The sequence below is a fragment of the Triticum aestivum genome, chromosome 7A (genome assembly GCF_018294505.1).
Source record: "Triticum aestivum cultivar Chinese Spring chromosome 7A, IWGSC CS RefSeq v2.1, whole genome shotgun sequence".
In the NCBI taxonomy this organism is placed as follows: domain Eukaryota; kingdom Viridiplantae; phylum Streptophyta; class Magnoliopsida; order Poales; family Poaceae; genus Triticum; species Triticum aestivum.
In genome coordinates this window covers 565,506,241-565,521,584 of record NC_057812.1, presented here as the reverse complement: position 1 = coordinate 565,521,584, position 15,344 = coordinate 565,506,241, and the positions used below count along the sequence as shown (strand labels likewise).

Genomic DNA, 15,344 nt, shown 5'->3' with positions numbered 1-15,344 from the left:
ATCTCTGGACCTCTTCCAACGGATTAGAATTGGTTTCAAAACAGAAGCGGTGGAAATAAGGGAAACAAATACCTGATCCTCTGTATGTAGCACCAGCGTTCTCGACGGTTCAGCATCTGGGATTGATAAAACGCCATACCCATTTTCTACAAAATATAAAAATCTACAGTACCAACCAAAGAGGCATTCATCTAAGTGGAGCTCCCAAACATGTATAGATATGTAAGAGGGAATTCCTCATTTGACACTAGATTAAAATGCACTCCCTTCGTAAACCAATATAAAAACGTCTAGATTTGATCTAAACGCTTTTATACTAGTTTACAGAGGAAGTATTTGTTATATAGTGTTGCAAAAAGAATTCCTCAATTTTTTTTCTCTAGTTGACACCGCCTCTAATTTTATTTTATGCATGCCCGATCCCTTGCATATTTCGCTTAAAAAAAGAAACGACCACGCAGCAGCTGATGTACAGTACATACTAGTACTAGGCTACTAGCAGAAGCGCTGGTACAAGCAGGGTAAAAGACACAAATTTGACCTCAAGACGAAACTATATCACAAATTAAACTGTTTTTAAAAATATTTCTTCCAACTGACCTTTAATGTGCAGCGCCTGACAGCAAGGCACTGTACACTAGTAACACTCAGGCGCTACACCTGTGCAGCGCCTAGCTGTAAGGAGTTGCACAGTAGATTGCGTCGCCTAGCTATCGGGCTATGCATAGAAGGATCAGCGGTGTGATTTTTTTTCAAAAACAGTTTAGTTTGTGAAATAGTTTCGCTCCGAGGTCAAATTTGCCAATTTTGCGTACAGTCGGCTGAGCAGGAGCCGTGTGTGTCTGACGTGGCGGTGTGGGCATATATCTTTGCGTTCGCGGCGCAACCGCACGCCAACGCAGGCAAGGGCGTCACCACGAGGGCGGCCGGGTCGTTTGACCGTCGACGTACGTATCTCGTCTCGATTCCCCCGCATGATCCATGGCGGTTTTTATATATGTCGATGCGTCTCCCGTCCCATGCCGCGCGTTTCCACGCACCCGCTTGCCTAATTCCGCTTGCTCTTGATTCAGTCTCCTCCTTTCTCTTCGTCTCCCTCCGTTTCGCCGTGCCGGAATTCGGTTTGGGCTTCCTCGGTTCCCTCTGAACCTGTTCTTCTTGGACTGCTTCGCCTCCATGGACAGCTAGCTCGTCCTGCCGTGAGAGCCCTGCGGATTGATGGGGTGCTTCGCCTTCAAGAGCGGCAAGGGCCGTCGGCGGCCGGCTGGCGGCGGCAAGCCTCCGGCGGAGCCGAAGCCGGACGGGCCGAAGCGGAGCAAGGCGTCCTCGTCGTCGGCGTCGACGCCGACGAGGAGCATCCAGGAGCTGTCGGAGGAGCGGGGCGCGGCGCGGCTGCGCGTGTTCGGGCTGGAGGAGCTCGGCAGCGCCACCAACGGCTTCAGCCGCGCGCTCAAGATCGGCGAGGGCGGCTTCGGCTCCGTCTACCGCGCCTTCTTCCGCTCCGCCGCCGGCGGCCGCGTCGTCCTCGCCGTCAAGCGCCTCAACCAGCGCAGCCTGCAGGTCAGAAAGCTAGCAGATTCTTCGAGAGTCGCTCCCACAAATCCCGAGCTCCATGATGAACTCAGAATCTTAACATAAGTCATAACAATAAACATATCCACCGGGACGAGGACATCCACTCATGTCACCTTCAATGAGAATTCGCACCGCTCAACCACCACGTGAACGCTACTCGTATTAAATTGCTGTAGAATTCATTCATGAATCATGCATAATCAACCATGCATCTTGTAATCTTTTATGGGGATTTGTGATGATGATTCCAGGGGCACAAGCAGTGGCTTGCCGAGGTGCAGTTCCTGGGCGTCCTGGAGCACCCGAACCTGGTGAAGCTCGTGGGCTACTGCGCGGTGGACTCGGAGGCGAGCAAGCACCGGCTGCTGGTGTACGAGTTCATGCCCAACAAGACCCTGGACGACCACCTCTTCAGCCGAGCCCACCCGCCGCTCCCCTGGAGGACGAGGCTGCAGGTCATGGCCGGCGCCGCGCGCGGCCTCGACTACCTCCACCGCGGCCTCCCGGAAGTCCAGGTTAATTTCGCCGTCGAGAGCGCCGGCCAGTCGAGTTCTTTGGGTCTGAGCCGGTCCGGCGAGGCTGATCCGGCGGTGTTTTAGTGTGGCAGGTGATATACAGGGACTTCAAGGCGTCGAACGTGCTGCTGGACGGCGAGTTCCGGCCGAAGCTGTCGGACTTCGGGCTGGCGCGGGAGGGCCCGACGGAGGGGCGGACGCACGTGTCGACGGCGGTGGTGGGCACGCACGGCTACGCGGCGCCGGACTACATCGAGACGGGGCACCTCACGGTGAAGAGCGACGTGTGGGGGTTCGGGGTGGTGCTGTACGAGATCCTGACGGGGCGGCGGTCGGTGGAGCGCAGCCGGCCGGCGGAGGAGCAGAAGCTGCTGGGGTGGGTGCGCCGGCACCCGCCCGGAGGGGACAGCTTCAGGACCATCATGGACCCGCGGCTGGGCGGGCGGTACCCGCTGGCCGCCGCGCGCGACGCGGCGAGGCTGGCCGACCGCTGCCTCGGCAAGAACCCCAAGGAGCGGCCGGCCATGGCGGAGGTCGTGGAGGAGCTCGAGCGGGTGCTGCGGATGGAGCCGGCCCCGCCTCCGGCTCCGGCGACACCCAAGAGGTGACCGAGATGTACTCGATGGATCAGTGAGGACTCGCACAGTTTCTCTGCTGCATCCGCAGGTGTACTCCATGGACGCTGACCGAGTGAGAGTTGTATAGACTATAGAGATACCGCGAGACACGAAGGCGTACGGTTGGCGCGCCACCGATTAAGGTGTCATTGCATTTGGTTATGCACCATTGCCGCTACCTACGATCAAGGTGAATGCGGTTTCATGCACCTCAATTCTAGCTAGCATCCCTCGCTCCCGTGAAACCCTAGGAGCTAGGGCGGCGGCAGCGGCGACCTACCTCCTCCCCGGTGGGATCATGACCCCTTCTCCCTCCGCCCACCGCTTAGGTGAGGGAAGGGGCGCAGGCACCCCCGCTGTTTCAGACCAATGGTGGTAGGATGAGGATTTTAGGGTAGATTTCAGTCTCTAGTCATAGGTGGTGAGCATCGCCGTTAGCATGAAATAAGTATTCTTCATCTCGTCCTCATTCTGTCGGTGTTTCTTAGCATCGTTGAAGGCATGTGGAGAGTGGTGTGTCCCCAAATCTGGTTCTCTGGGTAGTTTGGCTCGGATGGCGCTGTCTTACAGAGCAGATGACACAGTTGTGCGTCTCTCCAGCTTTAGTTTTGACGGCGTACCTAGTGCCTTATTTACACCTTCCCTTGTGTTTTCTTCTCCGGGATGACTATTATATTTGGTACATGGATCATGGTTGCAAGTATCTTCTGGTCTACATTGATGACTTTCCAATGGTGGCTTCTACAAGCTCATGAATTTCAACAAATTTGATCTACTGATACGGAGGCCTAGAGGCGGCAACAAGTTTTGCACGCAATGCTCCGGCGTGGGTGGATACAGGAGGAAAATGACTTCAATATCCCAAGTACTTGGATGTACCTTTTAATTCATGTAAGGGTGTTTCTTGAGGGTCCGACAAAGGGATTATATTAATATTGAGAATACCAATCACATGCGGTCTCTGCATCATTATAATCTGAAGAGCTAGTCAATACATCGAGGATGCATATGACCAAATTATTAAAAAGATAAAAATAATGACCAACTGGACTACTGTAGCAAACAAGAACCTTCCATGATGGCAACACCGGGCAATGGGTTAGGTGCTCCAATAACGACACCTCGAAGAAGGGAATGATACATGAGCATCGCTGTGGTTTGACCCAACCACTGAGGCCAAATCATGAGTTTTCACCGTGAAGAGGGGTATGAATAGGCTCTATGCAATGCCTTCAACAAAGAAGTGGTGCGTGAACGATGTCATTGCCAGGTTTAATTAATGAAAGTCGGACCTAAAGTTTTCATCCTTGTAACTCGAACCCATGCACTCAAAGAACACCACCTAGTCGACATCGTCATGTGCTGTCGTCACTCACTAATCCATCGTCGTACTACTTAATGTATGGGCTTTGACCCTTTTCACTATAAATTGAAAATCTAAGAAAAATGCATTGATAATTCTGGACATAGTCATAATAGATTGAAACAATAAATATCTACTATGCCGCAAAATTTTAGTAACGAGCTCACAGTTTGAGAAATGAAAATGACAAATCATGTTACAAACAATAGTGAATTCGAATCGAGCTACGAATTAGGCCCGTTAACATAGTGTTTTCGTATCCAACATACAACTGTTTTTTCATACATAGCATACCATTGTTGAATTTGTTATTTTTATTCCCCAAGTTATGAGTTGAATTTATTATCTAAATTTTGTTTCATGTTGGACGCATGGTATGCCTATACACTCTCAAATCCTTTTATGAATCTGTAAAGTATGTTTTCGACACGCACCGATTGCATAACAATTTTCCCACACATGCTTTGTACAGCTGGGCACCTTAGATTGCTCTTGTCAGGTCTTTAGGAACCAACTTTTGATGAAAATATTTTAATGTTGGAACAAATAGCTAAACTAGACCAATTGTCAATCCACAACCCAGAGCGGCTACACGTAGCCTAAGCTACCTTTTACACTTCTTATTATTTACATGAAAAATTCTATCACGACTACTTCTTGTTTCTCCCTTGCCGCTTCCACATCCACTTGCTGGATATCCATCGCCGTCGAAGCACACCTTTCATCTTCTCTACAGAAACGAAGTGTGAGGATAACATAATATTCATGCAGGTAAAAGTGGAAGAGTTGGTTGATCGTCTGCGGTGAAGTCGAAGTCGGTTGGTCAGGGAGAAGCGATGACACCGTACTGGCAACCTCGACGAAGTTTATCTCTTTGGTGATGTGTGTAGGCATTTTATTTTCCGAAAAAATTGTGGGTAGCCAGTTTGCTTGGGTGTCCTGTTTTGTGGACATGTTCTCCATTCGGTTTTCAGTTGATTAACCGGTCAATTCTCTATTCTCTTTTGGGCTATGGTTTCCTAAAAATGGGAAAGTGGAAGAGCCAGATCTGGAATTCGATCGGACGGCAGAGGCCTGCACGTAACGTAACGCACGGCGCTGTAGCGGATCCCCCTCCTCCACCTCTCTCTCCTCCAGGCGCCGCCGGTTCTCCTTTCCTCTCCTCCTTCGACTCCCTCCGCCGCCGCCGCCGCCGCCGACACGTACGGGCCAGGGTCCAACCCCCGAAGCCAGGGCTAGCCGAGGCCTGTCTGAGCAACGGTTTTCCGCACTGCTGCTTATCCGCTGACGAAGAACTCCCACCAGCCCCAAATCCCAGCGGAAGATGCAGGCCAAGAAGCTGACGCTCCTGCAGACGGTGGCTGCCGCCGGAGTCTTCTCAGCCGTCTCCTTCTGGTAACGTGCAGTCTGATCCGGTTCCCGTATCCCCCCAGCCAGCCAAATCATTGTTCCTAAGGTTTTCGACCTCCCTTGTTCTGCAGGTACGGCTTCATGTTTGGGAGGGAGTCTGCGCGGCGCGAGCTTGGCGGCATCATCGACGACCTTCGCAGCGGCTCCACGGCCACCTCTGCCGCGCCCTCCCCCGACTCCCACGCTCACCCCAAACCATAGTGCGGTAATGCTGTTTCCCTTCCTTCTTTTTCCACATCTGCTTAGAATGCTCAACTGAAAAACAAGATGATGATGATGCGGCTAATGTGCTTAAACCGTAGTTAGTAAGTTGCTTGGATGTAAAGCTGTAAATACATTGGTTTATGGTGCTATCTTGAAAGAAAGGGGAGATGGTAATTTTTGGCATGTCTGTTGATGTATGCGATCGACCGGTTTTGTTCATCCCATCGTTTGTCTTGAGCCATAGTCGCAATATTCCCTGCGATGGTGCCTCATCGAATAAGACAGTAACCAAGTCAGCTGGTTTCTGTTCATCGAGTAATTTCTTTGTCAATAGTGACTTTAGTTACTTGTGTAGCATCTGCAAGGGGTGTGGACTGTGGAGTCCGTAGAGATGGTTGATAATACTAAGTACCGGGGGGGGGATTAAGTTTGGTATAAGAGTGTTGTTCAGGGCAACTATCAAGAACGTACAAGGAGGTTTAAAAGCTTGAACAAAGCCAATTGTCGTTATCTGCGTTCTAGCACTCAATATGGAGTTTACTCTGAGTCTGAGATCTAAAGTTTGTAAATAGTTTGTTTAATTATGTTTGGTGGAACCTTACACCATATTTCTTCTATAATGAAGTGGTACAGCTAGTAATCAAGTTAACTGTACAGAAAAGACTGATCGAGCATTCTTATGATGTTTACAGATCCTGCTCTAAGGAGGTGGGTATTAGAAGAGTTGCCAAACAGTTCTGGTAAAAAAGAAACATTTTCAGATGAAGTCTAAGCAATTAGTAGACCTATGTTTAGCAGGTTTCCTTTTGTGCTTTTCTTACGCAAACAAATTATGTTACAGTGTGATTTGGTCATCAATTCTTCCACTGTATAACAATGGTGTACATTCGCTCTCCTGGCGCACCTAAGCTGGAAAGTGGCAGTGGATAATCCGAAATATCCGATATCCGTATGCGGGAAAATGACTATCCGTATCTGAAATATCTGCACCCGAATTAAAATGTAAATGGAAGGTATCCGGATCTATTTTATTACAAATACTAATACAAATATGGTAGTAGTATGAGATTTTGACACAGATATGGATATGGAAGTGGATATACCCGTAGCCGAATAAAATTACATGAGCTAATTGTAGCAGTTCTAGCTCTAATATGCCAATTGTCTAACATAAAATGCCTAAGAAGTGGTCACATTTTACCTTTTCTGCGGTTAAACTTGGAAATTGTTATGCATTAAAGTACTCCCTCTGTAAATAAATATAAGAGTGTTTAGGTCACTACTTTAGTTATTTAAATGCTCTTATATTTCTTTACGGAGGGAGTAGTATTTATTCATAAAACTATCTGTCAATGTCTTATTGTATGTTGCAAGTTGATTATTTTGTGTCACATAGCTATTGAATTATTTTCCTTAACCAACATGTCGCTATTAGTAGTACACGTTCTGAATTGAGTAAACACTCGGCATGTATCCGTATTTGAGTAACATCCGCTCTGCATTCATATCCGATAACATCCGTATTCGCATTTGTATTTGTTTTGAAAATATGAAAACCGGAAGTGGGAAGAGCACTATCCGATCCATTTCCACCGCACCAGAATAAGTGATGCATTTTACTGATGACTGCGATCAGGTTTTCATGCCATGAAATTATTGAACACCTGGTTTGAATGTTCTAGAAAACTTGAAGAAAAAATTCTTATGGTCTGTTTTCATTTCCTCGATGTTTCATTTGCTTGTGGCCACCTGCACATGGATGATTTTGATAAGAACCGGCTATACGTCGAGAGATTTTTTTTGAAATATCTGTAGTCCTTTTATGTGTGATATGAGCCCTTTAAAATGCATGCGTCACTCTCAGCGTAATAATTCATTCTTGCAAGCCAGTTTTCTGTCTAGCTGGTGGAGCTTTGAAGTTCCATTCAGAAATATCTTCTTGACCGGTGCTGCACATGTTCCATTCAGAAATATCTTCTTGACTGGTGCTGCACCTTTTGCTTTAGCATGAATGAGTTAAGACATGTTGGATGATGCATGTTAGCAGCTGGTCGACTAGGATGTAAGAGGAGAAGACACACCATGTCCATTCAAACACCTTCATATGTGAGCTATCTTTTCTAATGAAACTGCATGGGCCATAGGCATGTTCAAGCATGGAATTGAGAACCCATGTCAATGCTACTTGCTTTAGCACGAATTCTTCCGTGCCAGCTTTTTCAACCTGCTTGAAACCAGCTTGAAGGAGGAATCATCTTGTTCACTCGAAGTTCCTTCCTCCAAACCTGGCCTTTGGGTTATAAGATGTACTGTAAACATGGAGTGAAGTACACATTGATTTTTCACTTTAGTCTATATTCATACAAACATCCAAGAAAATAACCATTTTGTGCAGCAATCTTCCATGTGCATGAATAACAGTAAATTTTATGATTAGATTAGACGCACTTTTTGGAAAAATCAAAAGAGCTGGACATATCTGAAGTGGACGATTATGACCGAAAAGAGTGTGTCTTATCATCTTTCATTCTGGGTTGGAGAGGCACACAACAGGCTCACAATTATCCTGAATCTACATGATTGTCATGCTCTATACTTATTTGTTTGCTCCTTTCTCTTCTACCGTGGTGTGTTTTGTTCATTCTATGTAATATTTTGCCACATGGTTCATGATTGATTAATTATACTTTCTAAATGCATCATTTGCAAGTGATCTAACAAAGAGAGTTGGGTCATTGAAGTTTCTGTGAAGAAGGGTTCAGCGAACCAGAGTCTAAAACTTGTAGCTCCTCCACATAGTACTAGTAGAATGGGCTAGCCGCCAATGGAGATTACTCATCATAAGTCCCTCTGTTAGGGTGATAAGTTCAACTACTACTGCATAAGAGAGGGTAGAATAAAGTGCACTCTGCTGTCAATTATTCTATAGTTTTACGCAAACTAATTATTCTACAGTTTGATTTGGTCATCAATACATTTTCTTGCCTTGTATAACAATGTTGTGCATCCGCTCTGTTGGTGCACAAGAGTTTATTTTAGGGAAAAATCGCTGCATTTATTTATTCACCATGCTCGGCAAACTCCTAGATAACCAAGTCCGAAATAGACCCTGGAGGTACATGCAACCACGTTTTACAAAGTTTATGAGTGCAGCCATCCCTGCAAGATTATGAGCCGCTCCGTTTGCAGTAGCCAAACCCAACACACTTTAAACTCCTCAGTCTGCTTCATCAAACCCTTGGCCTCTTCAACAATTCGCTCATAGGCCGATCTATCCATCTCCTGCCAGAGTTAGTGATGCGTTCTACTGCTGACTATGATCAGATTTGCATGCGATGAAATTATTGAACTCCTGGTTCGAATAGTCTGAAAACCTGGAAGAAAATAGTCTTATATGGTATGTTTTCATTTCCTTGATGTTCCATTTGCGCGTGACCACCTGCACACGGATGATTTTGATATGAACGGTCTGTACGCTGAGAGATATTTTCGAAATATCTGTAGTCCTTTTCTATGTGTCATGAGCTCTTTACAATGCATATGTCACTCTCAGCACTATAATTCATTCTTGCAAGCCAGTTGTCTTTGTAGCTGGCAGAGCTTTGGAGTTCCATTCTGAAGTACCTTTTGGCATCTAATTTTCTGACCTGTTATGCATATTCTTGCTTTGAGGGCAGGCCTGGCGCAGTGGTTAAGTCCTCCCCACTTGTGCCAAGAGGTCCTGGGTTCGAACCAGCCTCTCTGCATTGCACTTTGCAGGGGTAAGACTAGGTTCCTATAATCCCTCCCCAGACCCCACCTTGTGTGGGAGCTTCTATGCACTGGGTCTGTCCTTATGCATATTCTTGCTTTAGCGAATTAGACATGTTTTGGGATGCATGTTAGCACTTAGCAGCTGGTCGACTAGGAGGCAAGAGGAAAAGGCACCATGTCCATTCAAGCATTGTCATACCCGAGCTATCTTTTCTAATGAAACCTCACGGGCCATAGCATTTGAAACATGGAATTGAGAACATTTGTCAATGCTACTTGTACTAGCGTAGACGCAAAGTGGCAGAATTAGTGCAATTGTTAATACTAGAATTCTTCCTTGCTAGTTTTTTGAACCTGCTTGAAACTAGGTTGGACAAGGAAGCATCTTGTTCCCGCGAAGCTTCTTTTTCCAAAACCTGGCCTTTGGGTTATAACTATAACATCTACTGAAGTACATATTGCTTATTCACTTCAGTCTATATTCATATAAACATCCAAGAAATAACCATTTTGTGGCGCAATCTTCCACGTGCTTGAATAATAGAAAGTTTTATGATTAGATTAGATGCACTTTTAAACAAATCTGAAGTGGACGATTATGACTGAACAGATTGTGTCTTATCATCTTTCATTCTGGGCTGGACAGGCACAAGACAGGCTCACAATTGGATAGATTGCTGTGCTCTTTCCGTTTCCCTTTTTTCTTTCATGCCCTGTTATGATCCTGAATCTACATGATTGCCATGCTCCGCACTTATTTGTTTCCTCCTTTCTCTGTTACCATTGTGTTTCTAGTTCATTTGCCATATGGTTGTGAACATCTTGCACATGTGTATTATTTGCAAGTGCTCTAACAAAAAGAGTTATATACATGCCGCCGGAAGTTGAGAAACTACTGGTATGGTAGGATCATCGAAATCTGCTTCATCAAACCCTTGGCCTCTTCAACAATTCGCCCATAGGTCGATCTATCCATCTCCTGCCAGAGTTAGTGATGTGTTCTACTGCTGACTATGATCAGATTTGCATGCGATGAAATTATTGAACTCCTGGTTTGAATAGTCTGAAAAACTGGAAGAAAAATAGGCTTATATGGTATGTTTCATTTCCTTGATGTTCCATTTGCGCGTGACCACCTGCACAGGGATGATTTTGATATGAACCATCTGTACACTGAGAGATATTTTTGAAATATCTGTAGTCCTTTTCTATGTGCCATGAGCTCTTTATAATGCATATGTCATTCTCAGCACTACTATAATTCATTCTTGCAAGCCAGTTGTCTTTGTAGCTGGTAGAGCTTTGAAGTTCCATTCTGAAGTACCTTTTGGCATCTAATTTTCTGACCTGTTATGCATATTCTTGTTTTAGTGAATTAGACATGTTGTAGGATGCATGTTAGCAGCTGGTCGACTAGGAGGTAAGAGGAAAAGACACCATGCCCATTCAAGCATTGTCATATCCAAGCTATCTTTTCTAATGAAACCTCACGGGCCAGGCATAGGACGCAAAGTTGCAGATCTAATACTCCCTCTGATCCAAATTTACTGTCGCAGCTCCAGTACAACTTTGAGTTGTACTAGAGCTGCGACAGTTAATTTGGATCGGAGGAAGTAGTATAATTCTTCCATGCCAGTTTTTTGAACCTGCTTGAAACTAGCTTGAACAAGGAAGCAGCTTGACCTGGCCTTTATGTTATAAGATCTACTGAGGTACATATTGCTTATTCACTTCAGTCTATATTCATACAAACATCCAAGAAAATAACCATTTTGTGGAGCAATCTTCCATGTGCTTGAATAATATAAAATTTTATGATTAGATTAAATGCACTTTTGGACAAATCTGAAGTGGACGATTATGACTGAACAGATTGTGTCTTATCATCTTTCCATCTGGGCTGGAGATTGTTGTGCTCTCTCCGTTTCCCTTTTTTCTTTTATGCCCTGTCATGATCCTGAATCGACATGATTGCCATGCTCCGCACTTATTTGTTTCATCCTTTCTCTGTTACCATTGTGTTTCTAGTTCATTTGCCATATGGTTTTGAACATCTTGCACACGTGCATTATTTGCAAGTGCTCTAACAAAAAGAGTTACATATATGCCGCCGGAGTTGAGAAAGTACTGGTATGATAGGATCATCGAAATCTGTCTGTGCATAAGGTGTCATTGAGTCCAGAGTCGAAAACCAAAATGGAGAACACTCACAAGTGACAAGTCCCTCCCTTAGGGTGATAACATCAACTGCTGCTGCATAAGAGAAGGTAGAATAGAATAAAGTGCACCTTGCTGCCAAGTAGTAGAAGAATCTGCTGTCGTAGCGCTCTCACTGGTTGCCCCTCTCCTTTGCAAGCACTTGTTCCAACATTCATAGGCTCTCCTGTCCTTCTCATGCGTGAGCTTGATGCCTTGGAGGGCCCTATGACTTTGCTCTTTACTTGCTGTCACACTCCAGCTCTTGGAATATCTCCAGTGGCATGTCGCTACTGATTATTTATTAGGTCGCGTGTGAAATTGTTAATGGCCCGTTGATTTTATCTCCATCATATCTTAAAGTAGAATTGAATCAACCATCATGGCCTTTATTTATGTGTTTGTTCATTATTTTTCTATGTGTTCCCATTCTCTCTGGTCATTGGTTCCAGGAATATCTTAAGTAGCTGAATCTGGATGCTGCATGATTAGTTTGTACTTTGTACTCCCTCCGTCCTAAAATAAGTGTTTCAATTTTGTACTAACTTTAGTAAAGATTTATACTAAAGTTGAGACACTTATTTTGGAACGGAGGGAGTAAGATTTAATTTTGTCTTGGGAAAAAGTTTGCCAATAGGCGTGCTCGGGTGTCGCCGATAGTTACTGCCACTTGTTCCTGTTGTCCTCCTGTATAAAAGGGCAAGTAGGGTGGTCATTCATGTCTGTTTTCCAATTGAGATGCTGACGGGCGCAAATCTAGGAAAAAAGTTACACCTCCGGATTTTCCTTTGTAATAAGAACTAAAAGTGAGATGGAAAGATGTGTTGCTTCAGTGATCTGATCACTGAGACCGGAGTAGTTAACTCATGTAAGATGTTCCCTGGCGCATGAGCCTGAAACATAATGAAGTAATATAGTAGCCATTTGGCAGAACACAGTAAAGGCACAAAAAGAAACAACTTTCATGCAAACCCAATGAAAATGATTGATTTACGGGAATTTTGGTTCACGGCTCCCACGATTTAGAAAATCTAGGTAGATGTTTTCTTTCTAAGAACTAAATTCCTGTAAATATCTTGTGAAGAATCTACGATCAGAGAGCGACATGATGGATGCTTTTATGTAAACATTTATGCAGTTTTGTTTCAAGAAAAGTCTCATTGCGAACATGTATGAGAGCCTACAAGGCATCGTGAGAGGCACTCTGAAGTTTTTTAAGAAAATTATAAAAACACATTGGTGCCAATTACTATATGGTTCCGGTCCTGTAAGATTCTTCTTGTAACATAAGCTGATCTCGGAGAAGGATACGTCTAGTCTTGATGCAGAAGATGATTAGTTTACATAGGTTGAAGAAGGGTGTCATATCATTGAGAAGAAGAACACACGCTCAGATTAACTTGCACCGAAGAAGACTCGAGAGCTAGACTGATGAACTCCAGCTAGAGCTGATGATCCACTTTACTTTAGCGTACGCAGCAATAACATGCAGGAAAACATTTTGAGATCCATGTCTTCTTAACTATACATCTATCCGCTCTTGCTTGCTAGCATTCGGCCGACCCTCCGTTATGAACTTATGATCAGTCCGTTTTTACTTTTTAGCCTCCTAGCGATCTAGCTAAGGAAGATCGATCCATGGTGCACGCGCCGCGCCGACGAGCATAGGTTGCTAGCTGGCGGCCACGGGGGTGCGCGCCACCGCGCCGAGGTTGGCGATGGTCGGCCGGCGGTGCATCATCGACGCCGCCGTCGCGCCCGCCTCCTCGCGGCGCGCGGTGCCGGCGGCCTGCTCGGCCGCGGCCTGCTTGCGGTGCCGGCGCGCCGCCGCGTTGAGCGCCTCGTCCATGGCCATCTGGTCCTGCCTGCACTCCTCGCCGCAGAACGCCGCGTCACCCCTGCACGAACCATTAACCAACGCCCGCATCAGCACCAAGAATCATCACCCGTGATCTTCTCCCCGTGGAAATAAAAGAGAATCCACCCGCAAAAAAAAAAGAAATAAAAGAGAATCAACTGCGGTTGCAGCGGTAGCGCTAGATGAGGTTAGCTTGCTCGTACCTGTACATGAAGATGTCGCGGTCGCGGGAGATGCTCCTCTTGCAGAGGAAGCAGGAGTCGAGGAAGTGGGGGCGGAGGGCAGCGGCGCCGCCGGCGCCGGGCTTCACTCGGAAGAACCGCGACGCCACCATGGCGTACCGCTCCTCGTCCCCCTTGACGGCCGCCGCGGCCATCAGCGAGGACGGCGCCGCAGCGGTGGAGGCGACCTCTTCTCCCATGTGTACGTACGCTCGCGCGCGCGTGGCAGGCACGGCCGCCGCTGCTCCGGAGAGGAGAGTGATGCGTGCGTGCGTGCTCGCTCGGGTGCGGATGGAGGCGACCGGGCCGGGGTTATATACTATACGACGGAGGGCCGTTTGCATGCGTGCCGTTGGTTGTGCTCCGTGACGAAACCATGGGTGGTAGGAGAGGAGCGCGAGGGAACCCGTTGGCGGGCCGGGAAGTCGATGGCCGGATCGAATCAAATCAATCATGCAGCCGTGGAGAGGGTCCGGATACCTGGCCGGCAACCTTTCTTTCACTCCTGATGAAACTCTCCGTCCGTCAGTTAACAAGCGTTTTTATCTGACCCGCAGGCAGGCCGCAGTGATCAAAATGCTTTGTTAACCTTGGTTTTGGATCCCGGCGCACGTGCATGGTTAAGTAACGATCCCTGAATTCTTCTTCCGGTGGAAGGGTAGAATCTTTCCAGGGTGGTGGCCTGGTGGTGCGATCTTCTGGCGCCGTATGAAATCCAGCTCTCTGGGGGCGGCGCGCGCGGTGGGAAGCCACCTCCGTCACGTCTGGATCTCGTGTGAGCTTTGGCGATGAGCTGCTACTTTTCTTTTATCAAGAAAACGGCAGGAGCACTGCACTTTCATATTAGACCAAAAAGAGTGACGCGTACTCCTCCATTTCTAAATATAAGTCTTTTTAGAGATTTCAATACGAGCTACTTCCCGCGTTCCTAAATATAAATCTTTTATGAGAATTCACTATAGCATATATACGGAGCAAAATGATTGAACATATACTCTAAAAGGTGTCTATATAGATAGTGAAATCTTTAAAAAGACTTATATTTAGGAATTGAGGAAGTACATACAAATGTATATAGATGTATTTTAGAATGTAGATTCACTTATTTTGCTTCGTATGTAGTCCGCATTGGAATATCTAAAAAGACTTATATTTAAGAATGGAGGGAGTATAGAGATGCTGAAAGCTCGACGAAACCAGGTGAGCTCACAACACACAAAACCTAACCGATGCCCCCGCTTGCCATAGAGCAGCTAATTAAACGCCATTTCTTGTTGTTTTACTTCTTTGAAAACAAGCGCGGCCACCTCGAAATGTGTGAGCCAGGTGCCTTTTCTTTAATTATCCACATCACATATTGGTCTTTGATTAGAAATAAAGATTGTAAGCCTGCTGAGAAAAAATAATTGCAAATAAATGTGCCTGTTGATAAAGTAGGATGCTAAATATTGCTAGCGGAATTGCTTTGGTGCAATCTAGTTTGAGAAAGAGTGAGAAAAGGGCTGATTTTCAGAGCTAGGATTACTTAGCAATGAGATAAAGATAAGAAGCAGTATCATCTTGTCAAATGGGGCGAGGTGTGCCAGCCCAAGGCTTGGGGATAATTAATCTAGATATCTTCAATAAAGCCTA

The 15,344-nt window shown here is 46.0% G+C and overlaps 3 protein-coding genes across 3 annotated transcripts; 2 read left to right on the top strand and 1 right to left on the bottom strand.

The window, feature by feature from the left end:
- Nucleotides 1–1,296: 1,296 nt before the first annotated feature.
- Nucleotides 1,297–3,344, top strand: LOC123148278 (probable serine/threonine-protein kinase PBL19; the record flags this gene model as incomplete). The annotated part of the gene is given in 3 exon segments (XM_044567658.1): nucleotides 1,297–1,560; nucleotides 1,827–2,090; nucleotides 2,183–3,344. Coding segments are annotated over 3 exon segments (1,044 nt in total), but the record flags the coding sequence as incomplete, so codon positions are not given.
- Nucleotides 3,345–5,268: 1,924 nt separating this feature from the next.
- On the top strand, nucleotides 5,269–6,762 carry LOC123148277 (uncharacterized; the record flags this gene model as incomplete). The annotated part of the gene is given in 3 exon segments (XM_044567657.1): nucleotides 5,269–5,465; nucleotides 5,552–5,685; nucleotides 6,377–6,762. Coding segments are annotated over 2 exon segments (201 nt in total). The 3' UTR covers nucleotides 5,682–5,685; nucleotides 6,377–6,762.
- A 6,295-nt stretch (nucleotides 6,763–13,057) lies between these two features.
- On the bottom strand, nucleotides 13,058–14,168 carry LOC123148276 (uncharacterized). Its single transcript, XM_044567656.1, has 2 exons — nucleotides 13,695–14,168; nucleotides 13,058–13,531 (listed from the first exon to the last, which is right to left on the bottom strand). Exons 1-2 carry the CDS (start codon nucleotides 14,165–14,167, stop codon nucleotides 13,306–13,308), a joined length of 699 nt encoding a protein of 232 aa, XP_044423591.1. The 5' UTR covers nucleotide 14,168; the 3' UTR covers nucleotides 13,058–13,305.
- Nucleotides 14,169–15,344: the final 1,176 nt, after the last annotated feature.

Bases quoted from the DNA above. Each gene is read 5' to 3' on its own strand.
- LOC123148276 (XM_044567656.1), bottom strand. From the start codon at position 14,167: ATGATTGATTTGATTCGATCCGGCCATCGACTTCCCGGCCCGCCAACG. The intron at 13,532-13,694 runs GTACGAGCAAGC...TGGTTCGTGCAG, and splicing joins CGCGACATCTTCATGTACAG to GGGTGACGCGGCGTTCTGCG.